The sequence below is a fragment of the Spinacia oleracea genome, chromosome 6, assembly GCF_020520425.1.
Source record: "Spinacia oleracea cultivar Varoflay chromosome 6, BTI_SOV_V1, whole genome shotgun sequence".
Lineage (NCBI taxonomy): Eukaryota > Viridiplantae > Streptophyta > Magnoliopsida > Caryophyllales > Amaranthaceae > Spinacia > Spinacia oleracea.
The window spans coordinates 40,362,743-40,383,123 of record NC_079492.1 but is presented as its reverse complement, the minus strand read 5'-3'; the positions used below and the strand labels follow the sequence as shown (position 1 = coordinate 40,383,123).

Below are 20,381 nucleotides of genomic sequence, written 5' to 3'. Positions count from 1 at the left end.
GATTTCAATGCTATACAATGCCGACAACGCGAGGTTTCTCTATCTTCCTCTCATTTTTGTATGTTCTTCTTCAATTTTTTAAAAGTTTTACTATGAATTGTGGCTGCTGTAGATTACAAAGCAATTAGGGATCCAAGAGGGACTTCGTCAGGGAGGATTTACAGACAACACTCCAAGCAATTTCAGCCCTAATCCTCCACTTTAAAATGGTTTTGTTATCGGTGTCTTTTTTCTGTCTCGTGAACATTTCAAATCTATGGATTTTCTAAAATAATTGATTGAAATTAGGTTGATAATAGGAAGAATTTGAAGGAAGAGCCTCCTGTGAAGTGTGGATTGAGTTCCGCATTTGTCAAGGTTGGTTTTTTTTGTTCAGTATTGATTGATTATACCCTAGTTTTGTAGTCTGACATAATTGAGGGTTTAATTTGAATTTGAAATTTATGTTTGATTTTCATTTTGGGGGATGTTTACTGGGTGAAATTTTATATAATGAAGGTACGCGGAAGATAATGGGGGAGGTAAGAAGTCTTTTTTTTTTATGCAATTTCCTTTTCTACCTATTGCAATTTCAACAACTTTTTCTCCAGAAGGAAATGTTAGACTACTTAAAAATGAATGCTATTAAGAAAATTCAGGGTTGTGTGAGACTATAGAATTATGGTTAAAGAGGAAAGTTTTGGCCTCCTGATAAAGCTTCTTTGTCAAAAATATACATTTCCACGGAAACGGTTGTTCTCACTCTAGTGAGTGCTTAGGGAGGGGCAATAGCAGTAGTACAAGAAGATGTATCACCTGATATTTGCTGATTATAGTAGCGTAGCAAGAGAAGCCCCAAATCCTTGATTTATCCAGGAAAGACTGCACTGCTTATGGACCTTTTCTTTTGTTCTTAGTAAGTTAGGCTTTTCTCTTTCGGTCCTTCCCATCTGCACCTCACATCTCGACACAGTGGGACGTGTAACCCGCCTGCGGTCCCATTTAAATACATTTGTTCCTGTAATCGCTAAAGATCTTGGAGCTTTTGGATTTGATTCATGTTTATTTTCAAAAGCCACAGATATCAATAACATAAGAGGCCTTATAGAATTCAGAAATTAGTCATTAAAGAGAACCAAGGTCTATTCCTAAAAGTCCCAATGTATGTAGAGAATATTAATATTAAGTGATGATTCATCAGTAACATCGTACACCTGCAGAATACCCATGGCTCCACGACAATAAGATGAAATGACAAACTCGAAAAGCTCTTTTTTTTTGCAACAAAACAAACTAGAAACAACAACTAGCTCCTAACTTCTGTAGCCAATATGTGGGCTTTAGACACCAGAGATCTATGAACTTCAATACATTTGATGTGAATAAAATCTAAAACCAAAGACCTAATATATTACAACATTAATAATTTCTTTGGGGGCGTTATCTAGACTTTGAAGAGCCGTAAGGTGGTTACTACAATTACCACTTGGTTCCCAAATTTCCTTGCCTGTTGTAGAACTAATAACATAACCATAACTTCATACTGTAGAGTAGCAGAGGCCCAATAAATAAGTTATGGAATTGCGGTAAAAACATAGAATTTGGGCTCATTGTTCAGCACACTCAAGACAGTCTTTGACCTCCTGCATTTCTTGTATGAAAGGAACTATCAGTATATATGTCTGTGGTGCCTTATGGTGTACTCGTATTATTGACTACATTGAATGTGAGATATACAAGAGAAAGAGAAGATAAAATCTAAGTAGTGTCACATTGTTAGCAGGTCTTTAAAACCTCTGCTGTGAATTGCTATATTTGCATGATCAAGGGTATATACACTATTACAAAAATGGAATTTTATAGAGTTTCTTTAATAGCGTATATACACTACTACAGAACAATTTTCAGGTTAGTTAAAATGTTTCTACTATGTTTTGAGATTTTAATTTGTTTATTTTTTTGGTTAAAATATATTTGATCTGATTTTAATTTAAGTTAAACTTAATGGTTTGTAATTTGATTTCAATCTTAGCTGATTCTATGATTCAATGTTATTTTGTGGAGTGAATATGTTTTTTATTGTTTGGCTGAATGAGTATGATTCAATTTGGTCAACAAGTAACAAATTTTGACTGATTCTGGTTGTTTTTAAAGGAATTGGAATTAGGTGGAGATAGATATAGACTTTCTGTTAGTGAGAGCTTAGTTAATGGAAGTTAGCTCCATTTTCTTCCTTAAAAAGTAGATCCTAGGATCCAGAGAAATAACCAAACTTTAAATTTACCAGGAACTTTAATTGGATATGCCAATTAATTTTTATCAGGAATTTTAATTGGATATTCCCAATTAATTTATATCAGGAACTATCTGTTGTGAGAGTTTTTCCTTTGGATGATGACGAGGAGGTATCAGGTTCCACGTAGTGTCGAGTCCAGTCCACGTCGGCGGCGTACCTACAAAACAAGAATATTCACAAAGGAATATTCCCTCCGATGCTTAAGTAAGTCACGGGTTTTAAGGAAGAAGTAATTAATGAACAGAAAGCATTAAATGTAAATTGTAGGATGTTTCTCTATCTAGAATTGTGTGTCCATTTCTTGGGAATTGAGTATATTTATAGTCTCCCCCTTTTGGGGGAAACCCTAGGGTAATCTCATATGATTGGCTAGTTTATCAGATAAAGACATGTGTCACTATCATAACATTCCCTATGGGCTATGGGCCTTAAAAGTAATTGGAATAATTAGGCCAGCCACACATCAGCATACACTGACTCTTAGATGGCAGCCAAATATGTGACTGACCAATCGGGAGGTGCCACGTGTCATGCGACAATTGAGCCACGTAGGCGGGGTATTTTTACCCACATCATTTGCCCCTCAAGAAGGGTAGTAGCGTAAAATAGCTCGTGTACTGCCGCAGGTTCTTTAATCAGGTTCTTTGAACCGCAGCGAGTCCGCCACGTGGCGACTCTTCCCATTCTATCCTTCCTATATATACGAGGGAGGTAAAAAAAATTCGATTTTTACTTTTCAGAAATTCACCTCCTTGCTTTCAAGAGAGAAGTTTCAGAGAGACTTTTGACGCATTCTTCAAACCGGATGATTTCGCAGGACGAAGAAGGACTATACGACCTCTTCGTCTACTTTCTGGTACGCCTGCTTTTGACGCCATTATCTCCGACATTTTTAAGGTAACTGCCTAATCATTTCGTCTTCATTTTTTTTTTTTTTTAGGTGTTTAATTTTTGAATTACTTTCGTTGTCCGTCTATTGTGGTACCGTCCATTATTTTGGTTGGTGCTTTTTAAGGTTCTTGAGTCGTTAAGGTTGGAACTTATGGTATGGTGGTATGGTCTGCGCCGCACCAATATCCCTCATTTTTTAAGCCCGTCGTTAAGTTCGGCCTCCGATTGCGTCTTATGCAGGACACGATGGCGAGGACGAAAAAGACGGAAAACATTGCTGACTTGCGGCTTAGAGGTCAGCAGATGGACCCTTCTTTCTCAGGGGGGAGATCCATCAAAGTGCCGGCAGGGGAAATAAGCCGGACTCCCCCAGGCGAGACTAGCGGTGCCCGTCAAGGGGTTACACACTTTGATGAGTTTTGGATGGAAGAGATGGAGGATGTTGGTCCATCAAGTCAGCCCGCCGACTCGTTCGAGGAGTCTGAACCAAATGAGAGCGACGGCGAGGCTGTGGGTGAAGAAGTTATAGAGGAGGCGGCTGGAGTACCTCAAGTTGTTGCAGGAGGTGTCCAGGGAGAGAATGCTCAAATTGATGAGGGTCATATTGGAGCTGACCCAAAGTGGTTGAAATGGTTGGAGAAGCATGGGGCGAATTATGCGGCCGGCATGAATATTGGCCCTGGTTATAAGATGAGGTTTCCAGAGGACGAGGCGTCCATTATTTTTGACGTGGACCCTGGGGAGTTTCCCGTGCATGCCGGTGCTTTCAAGAACGGCTTACGTTTCCCCGTCCATCCCTTCGTGGAGGAAGTGTTGGATGGGTTCCGCATTGGTCTTTGCCAATTGTCCCCTAATTCCTGGACGAACGTACTTGGATACGTTGCAAAGTGTGAGTTGTTGGGCCTGAGGCCGTCTTTTAATGCTTTCCTCACGCTGGTGCGCTTCCAGAAGGTGAAGGGAGCCGAAGGTTGGTTTCAATTTGCCAACAAAGGTGAATATGCTACTACTTTTGACAAGCCGTCAAAACACCATTTTTGGAGGATGAGATGGGTTGTCATGTGGACCGCAGATGAGGCGGGGGAGCTGAAGTTTAGCCGTTGGCAATGGGAGCCTCGGTTCACTGGGGGAACGAGGAATTGTCGTCCTTAACGGCTCAAGAGTGGGACCAAATCGCCGTTCATTTCCAAGCTGAGTCTGTGACGGTGCGGACTAAGAATTTGAACACCCCTATGTCCTGGCTCCCGTCTTGTTCTCAGTTTAAGGACCCAGTGTTCTTGGCGCCGGCTGGTCTAGATCATGGGTTAGACCAAGGTATCATGGTATTACTACTTTTATGTAAAACATTATTTGTTAACTCTTTTTTTGCAGCCGTTGCCATGTCTAAGCTCCCAGCCCAGGAGAAAAGAGGGATTAGCACCAAGGAGTGGTTAACCCAGATGGTTGACCAGAAGCTGAAAGGGATCGTCGGAGGGGCTCCGGCGAAAGTAAGTTAGTCTATTTTTATTGATGTTGGTATGTTGGTTCGGCATTTTCTTTATAGTTCCTGTTGTTATTACAGAAGGGCGAGAAGGGTCCGGCCAGCTCAAAGCGCAAGGCCGAAGACAGGGATGCTTCCACGGCGGGGAAGCGTCCCAAAGTCAAGGCGGGGATCAGGCGTCCCAAGAAGGAGGACGTGCCGGAGAAGTCCAGGGATTCTCCAGTGGAAGTCATTCCTATGGCTGTGACTCCTTTACGGCAGCACCCTCCCCCTGAGGGTTCGGCCAAGCGGGGGGACGCCAAAGGAGGAGTTGGTCCCAGCAGGAGGGCCGCTTCTCCTACGCCGGTTGAGATCCTCGATGTTGAGGACGATCAACCATTGGCTCAGGCGGCTCAGACTCCGGAAGCGCCTCGTCCTCCTCCCCGTGGAAGTGACAAACCAGGTAGGTTCAGGATTCTTTTTCAATTGTTTCTTTGGTTAAGGACTTTTGTAGACTCTTACCTTTCTTTTGTATAGCTTCTGGTCGGCAGGCGGCATTGGACGATGAGGTCCGCAATATTCCTCCGTCTCGGCATTTCTCATCCCGAGATAAGGCTAAGATCATCTCTTCGGTGATTAAGGCCGTGCCGAAGGAATATGTGGACCAATTCCCTCCAGCGGCGGATGCGCAGTTTGGGGCTATGCAGGCGGTTCTTTTGGATGTAAGCGTCCGACTTTTTACTTCATCCCTGTACTTAATAGCTTTTATCCTTTCTTACTTGTATTTTTCTCGCAGCTGCTTATTAAAGCCGAGGGCTTTAAACGCTGGCGAGCTGACGTCACCAGTCAGCTTCAGCGGCAGGTGCATAAGGCTACTAATGCCGGTGACTATGACATGACGGCGGAGAAGGTTCGGCTTGAGATGAAGGAGACCATTGAAGCTCAGAGCAAGGAGCTGGCCGTCCTGAGGAGCGACAAGAAGCAGTGCTTGATCAAAATCTATGAACAAGTTCTTGCTATTAAGACCCTTAATGCCGAAGCCCCTTCTGCCCAGTCGTTCCTCCATGAGGCCGAAGCCAAGGTGAAGGAAGCTGCGAGCTTGCGCCAGCAAGTGGCCAGTCTTGAAGAGTTGGTCTCGGCTTCTCAAGCTGAGGTTTCTCGGGTCAAGGTCGAGGCCAATTGGCTGCAGAGGACGTAAGAGAGAGAACTCGCCGAGCCTGGGACGCCTGCATGGTGGACTTCTCCTTCGCTTGGTTTGAGCGGAAAATTTGCAAGCAGGGTGCAATCATTAAAGCCGAGCAACAAGGTCTTCCTCCTCCTTTGTTTCAGGATTCTGATGCCGAAAGTGAGGAGGTGAACTCACCGGCTCAGGAGGAGGGGACTTCAGCTCAGCCAACCTCAAAGCTTGCTGTCGACAGCCCAGATGGTGTGGGTACGTCGACCTCCGCTCATTCCGCCGCTGCTCGTCCTGCTAGGTCTTAACTCCACTCCCCCTTGTCAAAATTAAAAATCAGTTTTTATGGCGCCAAGAGCGTCTGTAATGAATAATTTTTTTTTTTCAACACCTATGGCGTTTGTTTGGATAATTTTTTTTATTTTTGTTGAATTTGGCGCCGTTTTGAGCGCAGACCAGTGGTGATTCGTCACCTTTTGATGTGATTTTTCAGTTTTAGACTTTTAAACGCTTTCTCTGTTATTTTTTCGTGTATGATTGGACGTCTACTTTGTGCCCCAAAGCAGGTGTTTGTAAGTCTCTGAACAAGACTCTCATGCCCAAGTTTATTTTAGTTGATTGATTGACGCAAGTCAATCAATCAGTATGATTGCCGCTGAACTTGGGTATGGGGATTGTTGTACGGCTTCTGACCGTCGGCTTACTTTTTGCTTCGGCATGTAGGAGTAATCCTATTTGCCTTAGAAAAATATTCATTTTTAAGAAAAATATGATGTATGGGGGTTTTCCCCCAACGTAAATTGGGCGCGGCATGTTTGATGCCGCGGCGTATAGGAGTAATCCTATTTGCCTTAGTAAAATATTCATTTTTAAGAAAAATAATGAATTATATGGGGGTTTGCCCCCGTCGTAAATTGGGCGCGGCATGTTTGATGCCGCGGCATATAGGAGTAATCCTATTTGTATGGGGATTTGCTCCGTCATAAATTGGGCGCGGCTTGTTTGATGACGCAGCATATTATTCGTTAGGGGGTTTTCCCCCGTCGTCAGTTTGGGGCGGCATGTTTGATTCCGCGGCATATAGGAGTAATCCTATTTACCTTAGAAAAATATTCATTTTTAAGAAAAATAATGAATTGTATGGGGGTTTGCCCCCGTCGTAAATTGGGCGCGGCATTTTTGATGCCGCGGCATATAGGAGTAATCCTATTTGCCTTAGAAAAATAGACGTTTTTAATAAAACGAAGATTTGTATGGGGATTTGCCCCCGTCATAAATTGGGCGCGGCATGTTTGATGTCCCGTCACTTCTTAGGCCTTTATTCGATTAGGCTTTTTGCATGCATATGTTAGGTAAGTTAGTAATTAGCGTATGAGTAATAAATAGTACGAAACAAGAGTAGTATTATTTATACTTTGTAAGGCGAATTTAGCCGGTTACAAGAGATATTACTACTCCATTAGGACCGTTAGCGGCCGTTGTCTAGACCACAAAATCTTCCATAAAAGATGAAGTCAGAATATATCTTAAAAAAATATTTTTTGAGATTGTCTCCATTCCAGGTGCGTAGAATTGGTCGGCCTTGCATGTCCTGAATGCGATAGGTGCCATCTCTGACCTCGTCATAGATCTCATAGGGTCCTTCCCAAGTGGGCGTCAGTTTACCCTGTTCGTTGGCTCGTCCAACAGATTCCATCTTTCGGAGAACAAAGTCTCCTACCTTGAGTACTCTTTTAGAGACTTTCTTGTTGTACTCTCTCGCCATCCTTATCTTGTACAATTGTTGCCTCAATGCCGCATTTCCTCTCACTTCAGGTAAAAAGTCAAGGGCCAACTTCATCATTTCCCAGTTGGCATTCTCGTCATATAACATGACTCTCAATGTAGGTTCACAAATTTCTATGGGCAACACGGCCTCGGCACCATAAGCTAGCAGGAATGGGTTTCGCTAGTTGAGTTCTTAGCCGTGGTGCGGATTGGCCATAAGACGTTTGGCAGCTCATCAGCCCATAGACCCTTAGCTTCATCTAGTTTCTTCTTGATCCCCTCGGAGATAATCTTGTTAAATGCTTTGACTTGGCCATTGGCTTGAGGTCGTCCCACAGAGGCAAAGCAGCTGTGTATGCCGTGGTCTGCTAGCCACTCCTTCAGCTTAGGCGTCTCAAATTGAGTCCCATTGTCAAAGACGATAGCTTGTGGTATTCCAAAGAGAGTCATGATATTTTTCCAGATAAACGCCCTTACATCACTTGTCCTTATGTTCTTGAGAGCCTCAGCTTCAACCCACTTGGTGAAGTAGTCAACGGCTACGATCACATAGCGCCGACCCCCAGGGGCTGTTGTATATGGCCCTAACAGGTCCATTCCCCACTTGGAAAACGAATGGGGCTCATGATTGGAGTGAGAGGGTGAGCCGGCCTGTGGATGAGATGAGCAAACCGTTGGCACTTGTCACATTTTTGCACCATAGCCATGGCGTCTTCTCTCAAAGTGGGCCAGTAATAACCAGTTCGCAGGGCTTTCTCGGCCAAAGCTCGTCCTCCAATATGGGAACTACATAATCCCTGGTGCAGATCGTCCAGAATTTCTTTCCCTTTCTCAGGGGTGACACACCGCAGGAGGGGTCTAAAAAATGACTTCTTGTACAAAACTCCATTCCACCATTCAAACCAAGAACTTTTCTTTTGTATTTTGGCGGCCAGACTGGAGTCGTCTGGAAGCGAACCATCAACTTTATAAGTAATGATGGGGTCCATCCAGGTTGACGATCGATCAAGGATAGCTACCATAGGAGCGCACGATTCCTGCTCAATACTTCGTCTATCTTTCACTTCCCAAAACACGTGACGCGGAGTATCACAGGAAGCTGAGCTAGCTAGCTCAGACAGGGCATCGGCCTGATTGTTCTCCGTTCTGGAAATCTGCTTAGCTTCAAAGCTCTTCAGATGTTCTATCTCTTGATGCACAGCTTGCATGTATTTGATCATGTTAGGGTCTCTTGCCTCGTAGTCCCCATTTACTTGACTCACCATGAGCTGTGAGTCAGAAAAGGCAAGTATTTCTTGGGCTCCGGCAGCTTTGCACATTTTTATGCCGGCTAACAAAGCTTCATATTCGGCCTCGTTGTTAGACGTTTGGAAATTGAATCTCATGGCATACTCATACTTGTCTCCTTCAGGGGATTGACATATTATGTCGGCTCCGTACCCGTTCTGGGTGGACGACCCATCTACATAGACTGTCCAGCGAGTCGCCACATTCTTCTCAAAAGTTGGCCTCGTCATTTCTGCAATGAAATCAGCAAATGATTGTCCCTTGATAGCTTTTCGAGGCTCATATGAGATATCAAATGCATTCAGCTCAATTTCCCATTTTAGCATTCGCCCAGCAGCGTCTAGCTTAGTAAGGGGTTGTTTCAAAGGTTGGTCGGTGTATACCACCAGTTTGTGTGCCAGAAAGTAAGGGCGCGGCTTCTTACTTGCCATAAACAGCGCAAGTGCAAACTTCTCAATTGGAGGATATCTCAATTCGGCATTTTGCAGGACATGGCTCACAAAATAGACGGGGAGTTGCACTCCCTCCCTTTAAGTTAGCAACACAGCACTCAAGGACCACTCAGAAATGGCCAAATATACATACAAAGTTTCCCCCTGAAGAGGACTGACAAGCCGAGGTAAGGTGTGGAGATGCTCTTTTAATAGGACGAAGGCAGTTTCTGCCGACTCAGTCCATTCAAATTTGCTCTTCTTCTTGATTGTGCCGAAGAAGTAATGACACTTGTCACCTGCCCTTGATAAGAACCGCCCCAGGGCCGCTAGACATCCAGTCAGGCGTTAGACTTCCTTGACTGATTTCGGAGACGTCATATCTATTACTGCTTGTACTTTATCAGGATTAACCTCGATTCCCCTTTCATCAATAAGGAATCCCAAGAACTTTCCAGTTGTTACCCCAAAAACACACTTCTTTGGATTCAACCTCATCTATATTTTCGGAGCGTCTCAAAAGTTTCTCTTAAGTCAGCCAAGTGTTCCTCACGTTGCTTGCTTTTTACTATCATATCATCGATGTAGGCTTCGATGTTTCGCCCTAACTGACTAGAGAAGACAGTGTTGACTAGACGTTGAAATGTAGCTGGCGCATTCTTCAAGCCAAACGACATCACTAGACGTTGAAATGTAGATTGCAAGCCTTGTTTAAATCCGTATAGTCCACACACATTCTCCAGGATTTGTTGGGCTTCGGTACCAACACTACATTTGCCACCCAATCTGGATATTGACTTGGCCGAATGAACCCAGCCTCTAACAACTTCTAAACTTCTTCAGCTGCAGCTTTGTTTCTCGCTTCCCCATGATTTCTCTTCTTCTGACGAACAGGTTTTAAGGACTCATCTACATTGAGTTTGTGGACGGCTATGCTTGGGTCAATGCCCGGCATCTCTTCCACAGCAAAAGCAAAAATGTCCTGGAATTCTCTCAGGAGAGTGACCAAATGTGCCCCAAGGTGGTCGTCAGGAGAGACCCCTACTGGCACCGTCCTATCTGGACGCGCTTCGTCAAGGATGATTTCATAATGCCAACCAACCGGCTCAGGTCGCCTTGTTTCCATGTGAGTCGTGGCATTGGTAAAAGTTTCTTTCTTGACTTTCTCCTCTATCTCGTCTAGTTTTCTTTTTGAGCTCGATCTTGCTTCGTCAGTTTTCCCCCAAGCCTCGGGACTTAGCGTAGTGAGATAACAATCTCTTGCTAGCTGTTGATCACCATGAATAGTGCCGACCTGGCCTTTATCACAGACATACTTCATGAGCATAAGATGAGTGACGACCACTGCCTAGGCCTGATTCAAAGTTGGGCGACCCAGTATGATATTGTAAGCAGTGAGGTCTTTCACAATTAGAAAGCGGACGTTCAAGTTCTTACTTTGATGCCGACCTCCAACTCGTAAGGGCAAAGTGATTATCCCTTGGGGATGAATTATGCCGCCTCCGAATCCAATGATCGGATAATGTATCTTTTCAATTGTCTTTGGGTCATGCTCAAGACGATTTAGACAAGTTGTTATGATAATGTCTGACGGACTCCCCGTATCTACTAAAATACGCCTTACTTTGAGGTTTGCTACCTTCAATTCAATAACCAAGGGGTCGTCATGAGGAGTGGCGATCTTGCCCCTGTCAGATTCACAAATCTCCACTTTAGGGAAGTGGTCAATTGGAGCTTTTCCAGACAACATGACCTGTCCCAACCGGCTTGCATAGTCTTTTTGACCTCTCATTATTGGGCCCCAAGCGGCTAGACCCCCTGAGATGACGGCCACAATTTCTGAATCAGTGTCGTTGCCATCACGTTGGTACGGTGACTTGCTTTTCTTGTAGAATTTTTTACCAATTCCCCCTATGCTCGGGCTGATATAGGATTTCAGAAATCCTTTGGCGGCTAATCCATCAAGAGCTCTACGTAGACTCTTGCAATCTTTTGTTTCCTGTCCCACATCACAATGGAACTTACAGTAAAGCGAGTTGTCCCGAGTTTCTACCGGCGACTTCATGGGGAACGGTCGATCAATCTCATATCTATCACTGACATCTAGCAGTATTGTATACAGGTCAGTGTTGTACTCGAACCTTTCATTGTCATAGGGTCGTCCTCTCTTCTATCCTTGGGGGTGGTTTGCCTGATATCCTTTATTTTCAATGGCCCATGTCCCATTCGGACGGCTGGTCTTTTTGTCTGATTTGTCCTTGCGCTGAGGATGATCTGTGGTCTCCATTCCCTTAGACTCTTTTGGGACGGAGCAGATTTCAGTGGCATGAATAAAGGACTCTGCCTCATCCAAAGCGTCGGCCATAGTTCTCACACTTTTCTTCACCAAATCGAACTTAAAGGACCCCTTCTTAAGTCCCCTAAAGAAATTATCAAAAGCCACCCCGTCAGGTAGGTCTGGAATCTGTCCTGACTCCAAATTGAAACGTCGAACATAGCTTCGCAAGGATTCATCTTTCCCTTGCTGTATTCGACCCAAATTCATGCTCGTCTTCTTCTCTTCTTTATAAGCCATAAATCTCGCAGAAAATAATATCTCCAATTCGGCGTAAGTGTTGATCGTTCCCGCAGGCAACTTCTCGAGCCATTTGGAGGCAACTCCTTTCAGAGTGGACGGGAAGTATTTGCACCAAGTTGCATCAGTAGTTCCCTGGACATACATATGATGTCGATAGGCCAAGAGATGTACATCAGGATCAGACGTGCCATCATAGGCGTCAATAGCTGGCGGATTTACTTTAGGCTCCTTGGGAGCATTCATGATATCAGCACAGAATGGGGTGGTGTAATCGAGGATGATGCCGGCTACTCCCTGTTGGATATGGCATATCGGGTCCTGCCTTCTATTCTGGGATGTTCTACGCCGCTCGCTGTCCGCGCGACTGACATGAGTCCTGGTGAGACGGCGCGAAGGAGCAACAAGGGGTGAATCTTGCATGACAGGGGTGGAACCTGTACCTGACAGCTCAGTTTCTTGGGGCCTATCTAGCTGAATGATCGGTACTCTTCTGGACGGTCCAGGTTCAGGTCGAGAAGTTGGCCGGATCCGACGCGGAGCTATAGGCTAGAAAGAAGTTATTGTTCTGTCAAAGCGTCTGTCATGATCGTCATTTCGTGCTTGGTCTTGCCGCCAGACATTAGACCGAGTGAGTCCATTAAAGAAGGGAATTCCCGTCCCATGAGATTGAGAACGGATAATCTTGATCTCATCTTGGAGAGTGTTCATCTGTGCTTTGAATCCGGCCAGGATGTCTTTGAGCTGCCCAGCAGACACCGCAAATCTGGGTTCTCTTCCATAATTGTGTCGGCGTCCGCCCTCAAGTGACCACCTGGAGGGAATGAAGGTTGACCCGTTCATCTTCCACTTGGACATGCTCAGGTTGTGACTCAGGAGGGGGTTCAAGACGGCCGTCCTTCCCTACAGACTGGTTTCTTCTGTCGTCCCTCCCTCGAGGAGGACGATCACCATTCAATGTTGTCCCGTTGATTTCGTTTCAATTGATGGGCGCATCCCCGAAGTGCTGGACGTCTACCATGTTACCTTTACTCCCCTCAGACGGCGCCAAATGTTGTGGGAGTTTTTCCTTTGGATGATGACGAGGAGGTATCAGGTTCCACGTAGTGTCGAGTCCAGTTCACATGGCGGCGTACCTACAAAACAAGAATATTCCCGAAGGAATATTCCCTCCGATGCTTAACTAAGTCACGGGTTTTAAGGAAGAAGTAATTAATGAACAGAAAGCATTAAATGTAAATTGTAGGATGTTTCTCTATCTAGAATTGTGTGTCCATTTCTTGGGAATTGAGTATATTTATAGTCTCCCCCTTTTGGGGGAAACCCTAGGGTAATCTCATATGATTGGCTAGTTTATCAGATAACGACATGTGTCACTATCATAACATTCCCTATGGGCCATGGGCCTTAAAAGTAATTGGCATAATTAGGCCAGCCATACATCAGCATACACTGACTCCTAGATGGCAGCCAAATATGTGGATGACCAATCGGGAGGTGCCACGTGTCATGCGACAATTGAGCCACGTAGGCGGGGTATTTTTACCCACATCACTATCAATATCGAACTCGATAAATTTCTATTCAAACTTACTGTTTTAATCTTGTGTAATGATTCAGGAATGGTTTTCTTGTTGATTTTAAAACCAGAACTATTGCCTGTAGATGAATTGTTTTCACTGGTTTAGCAGACATACGATCATCCTTTTCACAATAAGCTAGATAGAAGCTATGATATCTTGTGGATTCCCATCTCAAGTTTCGAAAAATGGAGCAACAATGAAGTAACAATCTTCAATATTTTATCAAACTCCTTGTCGTAGTACTCAATTCGACAACCATGGTGACTCAGCTAAACGACAATTAACTATTCATAAAAGGAGTGGCAACTCGACGAAAATCCCAGTATGGTTGTCTTGGACCCTGTAAGAACAGTTACAATATAAATGCAGCTAATATGGTATTGATATGGGGTTTCAAAGCATACCCCTGCTAATCTTCGAGAGAAAAGGAGATGCGGAGAGCAGAAAAATGGAATATGAGACTCTTACTTGATAGTATCGACCTCTTGCTCCCCATATCGGTAAGATATTTGTTCTAATATTTTAAAATCTTCTCTTTTATATTTGTAATAAACTTGTGCAATGACAATGATCTAACAGTAATGTCAGGTAGAAAGGCGAAGAACACTTTGCATTTTCTGAAGTAGTAAACTTGAGTGAGTAAGAGAGTTCAGCGCATAAATAAAAAACACTCAAAGCTTAGCTGCACAACTTGAGGTACGTGGTTTATGTTGGCGAAAAAGGTCAAAATATACTAGTAAGCAACATAGTCTCTTCACTAGAGAAAGAGAAGATAAGCCACTCTCTTTCTTTGACTGAGATATCTCTATTTTGGAGGCGCCTTGAGAGTACTAGAGGGTCAATACTCAGGTTTTGATTTTGGTTTTGTTATTTTCTTTTCAACTTGTTATGATTAATTGATTTTGTTTTATCATTGATAGTCGACATGTATTGACACAATTTTGCTTGTCTTATAGTGGCCAGAAGCTACTAAATGACAGTGAATATCTCATAAACAGTCAGAGATTGGGGATGGAATGAGGTACGTTTGCTCACATACTCTTTAAACTCTACCTAGGTATTTGTGTTGCAAATGAGTTATGTTTGCTTACATACTCTTTAAACTCTAAGTGCTTTTACATTTGTGTTACAACTAGTTAAGTTTGCTTACATACTATTTAAACTCTGAATTCCCCAAGCAGAAAATATAATATACTCTCTGGTATTGATTACCTAACTTGCATTTTACAGTTCCAAGTCATGATAAGACTTTTTAGCTGTCTGCATTGTGCTCTTTCTGCTCTTTGTTTTCCAGAGTATTTGCCAGTATCTCCCGGCATTGTGTTTTTGTTTTTGATTCCCTTCACTCTTATTCCCTAAGAAGTTTGGTTATTTGTGACTGCGTTGCTTTGAAGGGTTTTGACTAGAGAATTGTTTGTAAAATTAGAATCACAAGTCTGTGAAGTTTGAACCTCTTATGCTGCTTTCAAGATGAATTATTTGTAGACTTCATTAGATTCGATGCCTTTTGAAAATGATAAATTGTGCATGAAAGTGATGCTTGTATTTAAAGGAGGGAAGAATTTGTTTTGTTGCTTTCTTTATCACAGTTAGCATTCGGAATATAATACCTTCTGGAAATTACATCTTACTCTTGTCGACTTGCCTGCATGGAGTTCTTCATGTCAATCTACTCACTCTATACCCAAATCTAAACACTAATGATCTTTCTATTAATAACTTGAGTGGATTGCTGTCAAAAGATTTTGTAAGTTCAACTAGAAATACTATTTTTTAGTAAACTACAGATCCTTGACCTGTTAGCTATCAAACAATCTGGGCTTTATTTTTTTGAGGCCATAACTGCTAAATCCTATACTAGTCAGACTCTGAATCTTTCCATTAACCTGTTTGGCTTGTAGGTCCGTAACTAAGCTTCATTTGGCACAACTTATCTGATTCTTTTTATCATCTTGCAAGTGGCTTCAATAACAAATATATTGCCTTTGAAGGTGTATTCTGTTAGTTATTTGAATGAGATGTTGTTGATTACTTCGGGGCCAAATATGGTGGCAATGGATTTATTAGGGATGAAAATATGTACCATGTATTTTATAAGTTAAAGAATGATAAGAACAAGTTTAAGTTTGATTGCCAGATTGAGAATTAATTAAGAGAAATTTTTAGTACTTTGGCAAATGAAGAAGTGCAAGTAATTTTCGAGTTAGTAGGAAGAAATAGAGAAGGCTCTAAATGGAGTTTTTCTTTCATATATGACACCATATCTAGATACTCATATATATATTTGAAACTGTAAATTTAAATGGAGTATTTCTTTCTTTCGTATTTAATATTTTCCCCTTCTATATGTATGAATATCTTATACACCGTTGTTTCACAGTACTTTTTTCAGATTGCCAGTTATGACAGAGCATATTGACGAAGTAAGGACTCATTGGGTGAACCATGTTGTTCAACAAATGTAAAATAGCTAGGTTATGTTGAAGGAACCAACAAACAAGAGTCTATTAATTAATGTATTTTACGTAGTTTAATGTTTAGAATTTTAGTTTAGATCTATGTAATCGGTTTTATTAGGGTGACAATTGTAAAAATTCTTTTAATTAAGGTTTGGAAATTAATTTTCAACTTGTAGACACCTACTTTTGTCCCCATTCCCGAAAGGGAAAGGTTCGATGATGAAAGTATAAATCTCCACTTGACAACGCATCTCCTATAAAATAAACGAATCTCGATTCCCCATTTCATTTCACCTGAAACCTGCTATTTATGGAAACCTGCTAAAAATAGTAACTGCCGTAAAAGGTAGCTTCTAAAAGTGGCAAATCATAAAGGATAGAAACCTGTCAGAATTAGGTGTTGCATTCTAACATAAATCCTAAATGAGATAGAAAACTGCGAGAATCCTATTCCTAATATGATTCGGAAATAAGAGTTACGTATTAATTAAAATCCTAACGAGCCTAGAGTTCGTAACGGGCCCAGACGCATTCCGTCATAAAATTGATACGCGCTAAAAGACTCGATTAAATCTCAAACTCTACGGATTTCAGGAATCCGAATCTGACTAAAGAAAACAGCCCAGACCCTATTTTCAACGCCTGGCTCTGGGCGCCGAAATCTTCGGCGCCCAGGCCTGGGCGCTGAAAATACCTGGGTACGTGTTTTTTCCTAATTCACTAGTAGAAAAAACCCTTATTGCAGCGGGCTTTTAGACCCCTGTTGCAGCGTACATCGTATGCTGCAACTGGGGGGCCTGCAACAAGTCTGAACTTGTTGCAGCGTACAATGTTCGCTGCTAAAAGGGGTTTTTTGCAGCGTACATATGTATGTACGCTGCAACAAGTGCCAAAAAATTGGCAAAAATTTGGACTTGTTGCAGCGTACATATATATGTACGCTGCAAAAGACTCAACTTTTTGCAGCGTACATTTATTTGTATGCTGCAACAAGTCTGAAATTTTGCGAAATTTTTTTCCCTTGTTGCAGCGTACAATATATATGTACGCTGCAACAAAGCACTTTTGGCGGGAAAATTCTAATTTTGTTTAGGGATACCTAGAGTGCCTTGCACCAAATATAGAAACCTGTCAAAACAATAATAGAATAACGCAACCTGTATAACAAATATAAAAACAACAACTGGAGTTTTGTATACTATATATCCCAAAACCAAAGTGCACATATTACATTTAAATATATGTTCCAATTTCAACATAAACATACATTTTAATATAAAATTTATTCTATAACAACTAAACCAACTCGATCAAGCGCGCTAAAGCCAATAATAAATACTTGCTGGTAAAAAACTTAACCCATTGCTCACGAACCACATCAAATTCCTCGCATAAGGCGCAATCCTCGGAGTGTAGACCTTTACAAAAACAGAAATTTAAATTAAACATTAGATTAAATACAAATTAAATATCACATTTTAACATTCAAGAAACTAATGACAATGTCCTAATAGTCTAAAATGAGTCCTTAGGTTCTTTAGTTCAAAGTTGGGAGCGAAAATGTCATTTTAGCCTAAATATGACCTATAACGACCCAATGAGCCTATAGGTGCATAAATAGATTGGAACGAGTCTTAGATCGTTAAAATTATGCATATTAAACATGTAATAAGTTTTAAATGAGTCCTTAGGTTCTTTATTTTAAAGTTGGGAGCGAAAATGCCTTATTTTAGCCTAGATATGACCTATAACGATCAAACAAGCATTAAATGGGTATAAGTAGATTAGAATAAGTCCTAGAAACTCAAAACTAAGCTTATTAATCATATAATAATTTAAAAATGAGTCCTTAGGTTCTTAAGTTCAAAGTTGGGAGCGAAAATGTCAATTTAGCCTAAATATGACCTATAACGACACAATGAGCCTTAAATGTGCATAAATGGATTGGAATGAGTCCTAGAAAGTTAAAAATAATCATATGAATCATGTAATAAGTTTGAAATTAGTTTTTAAGTTCGTTAGATCAAAGTTGGGAGCGAAAATGTCATTTTAGCCTAAATATGACCTATAACGGCCAAAGAAGTCATGAATGTGCATAAATAGATTGGATTATATTTTACATGCTTGTTGATATATAGTGACAAAAAATAAAGACGTAATAGGAATCAAGCAGGCAGCTCTAGGTATCCATATATATAAAAGAACAATATTTAATACACATATCTTGCCATAAAAATAATGGTGAATACAAAGTTAAATGCAATCAGAACCAATAATTACCTGTCCTTGTGCTTTATACTCATCATAAGGTCAAAGCAGGTTATCACCACTAACTACACGTGGCATTCTCCTCCGTAGGAGTTGTTCTTCAGAAGTTAGAGCAGCCTGTATCTTCATTCTCATTGCATTGGCACCCTCAATGGTTTTTGACAAAAGATCCAGCACTCCACTTACTGGTTCAGCAGCAACACCTATTAATCCTTTTCCAACACCCTGAACAAAACCCTCAACACCAGATGATTTTGCACCCTCAAGAGGCTTTGTGAACATTCTTGTTACTCCTCTGAATAGGCTTTTTGCAAGTGCTCCACCTCCTTCTCGGACAACATCACCAAAGTCACGTGCACCCACTTTCTCGCACCCACTTTCTCCTGCAATAAACAAATGTTAGGATATAGCTGTGGCTTCTGGAAATGTAGGCTGGAAATTCATCTCATGATCAAGAAAATCTTCCACATATGAATTATATGAAGTATATACGATACATCCAAAAGAAAAATAAAAAGCAAACATACAGTGACTTAATTTAATACCCATCAGCCCTAACTTCTAACCCTGTTTACTTATCAACTTTCTGTGTGAGTTTCCATATGAAAGCTTGTCTTTCAGATGTTAACAGGTTAATAGGAGTGAACCTTCAATGTCATACTATGTTGGGTTCTTTTTTATAATTTTAAATTAAAAGAAATTAAGGAGCTTCAGAACTTTCAAGATAGAAATTTGGATTCTTAGTTTGTATACCACCTCTCTATCAGCACTTCCATACAATAAGCAAAATAGAAACTAAGTGAACCCTTCTCATGACTTTACAGCAGTGACTTACAAGCAGCGAAATACATTTTCGGAATTCTAATACCAAGCAAATGACATGGACATATATCATACAAACCTGTCTTTGTCGGCTCTGGATAAATTTCTTATCCATTGATATAGCTGCAGCACCTTTACTCATGTGTTCAAGTGCACTGCTTGCATTCCCAAGAATATCCACGCCAGAAAGCAGCTGTAGAGGTTGGCTAAGAAGATCCTTTTGTACATTTGAGGTAGCATTACTGATAATAGCACTTTGTCGCATAGAAACATTTTCCACAAACCTCTGGTGTATCCTCACCTAGTTATCACAGGGAAAAGTGACTAATAAAATTGTGTTCTTATTTTAGAAAATATTTACACAGAACCAAACGACAACACAAACAAAGAAGTGAATCTGAATACAGATTTCCAGAAACGCATGGTTAATATGTGACATGAAGGCATGGTTCACGGCTGCTGTAGGAATGAAAATTGATAAGGTCTGGTAAAACCTGGAGCTGTACGCTTTATGTAGTAATTTTTTTTTTTGTAGATCCATACCCTACTCTGAAAAGATTCATAGAGTTTATTGGGTCTAATGTCCAAAATGGGTGTTGAACTTCATATTTTTCATATTCATAGCTTAATATCCTGCCTGTATGATGAACAACAAACCTAGCACATAATAACGAAGTGGAGGAAGACACAAATATGATATATTAAAGTTGGTTAAGCTAATGTAAGAAAACAAAAGGTGAAACCTTCACCAACATTGTCAAGGAAAACAAATAAAAGGGCAAGTGGTCACACAAATCACCCGAGTTCCATCACAATTCAGAGTCAGATTAGGGAAAACCAGTTAACTTGTTGCGTGTTTCAGATTTTCAACTTGTAATATAAAAAAGAAAAATACAAGGTATGTGGGTCAGATCTGGGTAAGGTCTGGGTCTGAAAACATACACCTTTAAGAAGAGGACCTTGAACCAGATCCAACCCTAGGACACAGATCACAGGGTTAGAAAAAAATAGACCTATAAGAGAGGTGTCTTCATAAGACGATGTCCTGCATAAAAGGACATGCAGCATTGTGTTACCACAACCCACAGAGCAGAAAAAATAACAAGGATACCATTGGTTTTGTACCAGAAAAAAACAATTTAAGTTAAAACTAATGAGCAATGAAAGTAGATTATAGTGGAAGGGAACTCCAACTAAAGCCCTTAACCAAGGAGATTCTTACTGGCATATTTTCCATATTCCCCAATGCCGTCATCAAGGATGCCCAGAAACCAAGCACACCCTTTGGTCGCTGAGTTGGTGACATAACCATTGATACCTTCAGTCGTACTTATTTCAGTCAACGAATATAATCTTGAATAACATAAACCATTATAACCCAATGTATTACCAT

At 41.4% G+C, this 20,381-nt stretch overlaps 3 protein-coding genes across 3 annotated transcripts; all 3 read right to left on the bottom strand.

Annotated features, from left to right (window-relative positions):
* Positions 1-7,725: 7,725 nt before the first annotated feature.
* Positions 7,726-9,779, bottom strand: LOC130463090 (uncharacterized). Its single transcript, XM_056832127.1, has 3 exons — positions 9,658-9,779; positions 8,262-9,378; positions 7,726-8,214 (listed from the first exon to the last, which is right to left on the bottom strand). Exons 1-3 carry the CDS (start codon positions 9,777-9,779, stop codon positions 7,726-7,728), a joined length of 1,728 nt encoding a protein of 575 aa, XP_056688105.1.
* An 850-nt stretch (positions 9,780-10,629) lies between these two features.
* LOC130463089 (uncharacterized) lies at positions 10,630-12,714 on the bottom strand. The gene is made up of 3 exons (XM_056832126.1): positions 12,478-12,714; positions 11,473-12,405; positions 10,630-11,280 (listed from the first exon to the last, which is right to left on the bottom strand). The coding sequence occupies exons 1-3, from the start codon at positions 12,712-12,714 to the stop codon at positions 10,630-10,632; spliced, it is 1,821 nt and encodes a 606-aa protein (XP_056688104.1).
* Positions 12,715-18,453: 5,739 nt separating this feature from the next.
* On the bottom strand, positions 18,454-20,314 carry LOC130463088 (uncharacterized). Its single transcript, XM_056832125.1, has 3 exons — positions 20,211-20,314; positions 19,068-19,289; positions 18,454-18,549 (listed from the first exon to the last, which is right to left on the bottom strand). The coding sequence occupies exons 1-3, from the start codon at positions 20,298-20,300 to the stop codon at positions 18,454-18,456; spliced, it is 408 nt and encodes a 135-aa protein (XP_056688103.1). The 5' UTR covers positions 20,301-20,314.
* Positions 20,315-20,381: the final 67 nt, after the last annotated feature.

Excerpts from the sequence above, each read along its gene's own strand:
- LOC130463090 (XM_056832127.1), bottom strand. The coding sequence starts at position 9,779 with ATGAGGTTGAATCCAAAGAAGTGTGTTTTTGGGGTAACAACTGGAAAG. Across the intron at positions 9,379-9,657 it reads CAAGCAGTAATAGATATGAC|GGAGGGAGTGCAACTCCCCG; the intron begins GTCTCCGAAATC and ends GCTAACTTAAAG. Across the intron at positions 8,215-8,261 it reads GAGAAGACGCCATGGCTATG|GCCGGCTCACCCTCTCACTC; the intron begins GTGCAAAAATGT and ends TCTCATCCACAG.
- LOC130463089 (XM_056832126.1), bottom strand. The coding sequence starts at position 12,714 with ATGTCCAAGTGGAAGATGAACGGGTCAACCTTCATTCCCTCCAGGTGG. Across the intron at positions 12,406-12,477 it reads ATGGACTCACTCGGTCTAAT|CCTATAGCTCCGCGTCGGAT; the intron begins GTCTGGCGGCAA and ends ACTTCTTTCTAG. Across the intron at positions 11,281-11,472 it reads TTGAAAATAAAGGATATCAG|GAAACAAAAGATTGCAAGAG; the intron begins GCAAACCACCCC and ends GATGTGGGACAG.
- LOC130463088 (XM_056832125.1), bottom strand. The coding sequence starts at position 20,300 with ATGGTTATGTCACCAACTCAGCGACCAAAGGGTGTGCTTGGTTTCTGG. Across the intron at positions 19,290-20,210 it reads GGAATATGGAAAATATGCCA|GTGAGGATACACCAGAGGTT; the intron begins GTAAGAATCTCC and ends TGTGATAACTAG. Across the intron at positions 18,550-19,067 it reads TCCAGAGCCGACAAAGACAG|GAGAAAGTGGGTGCGAGAAA; the intron begins GTTTGTATGATA and ends TGTTTATTGCAG.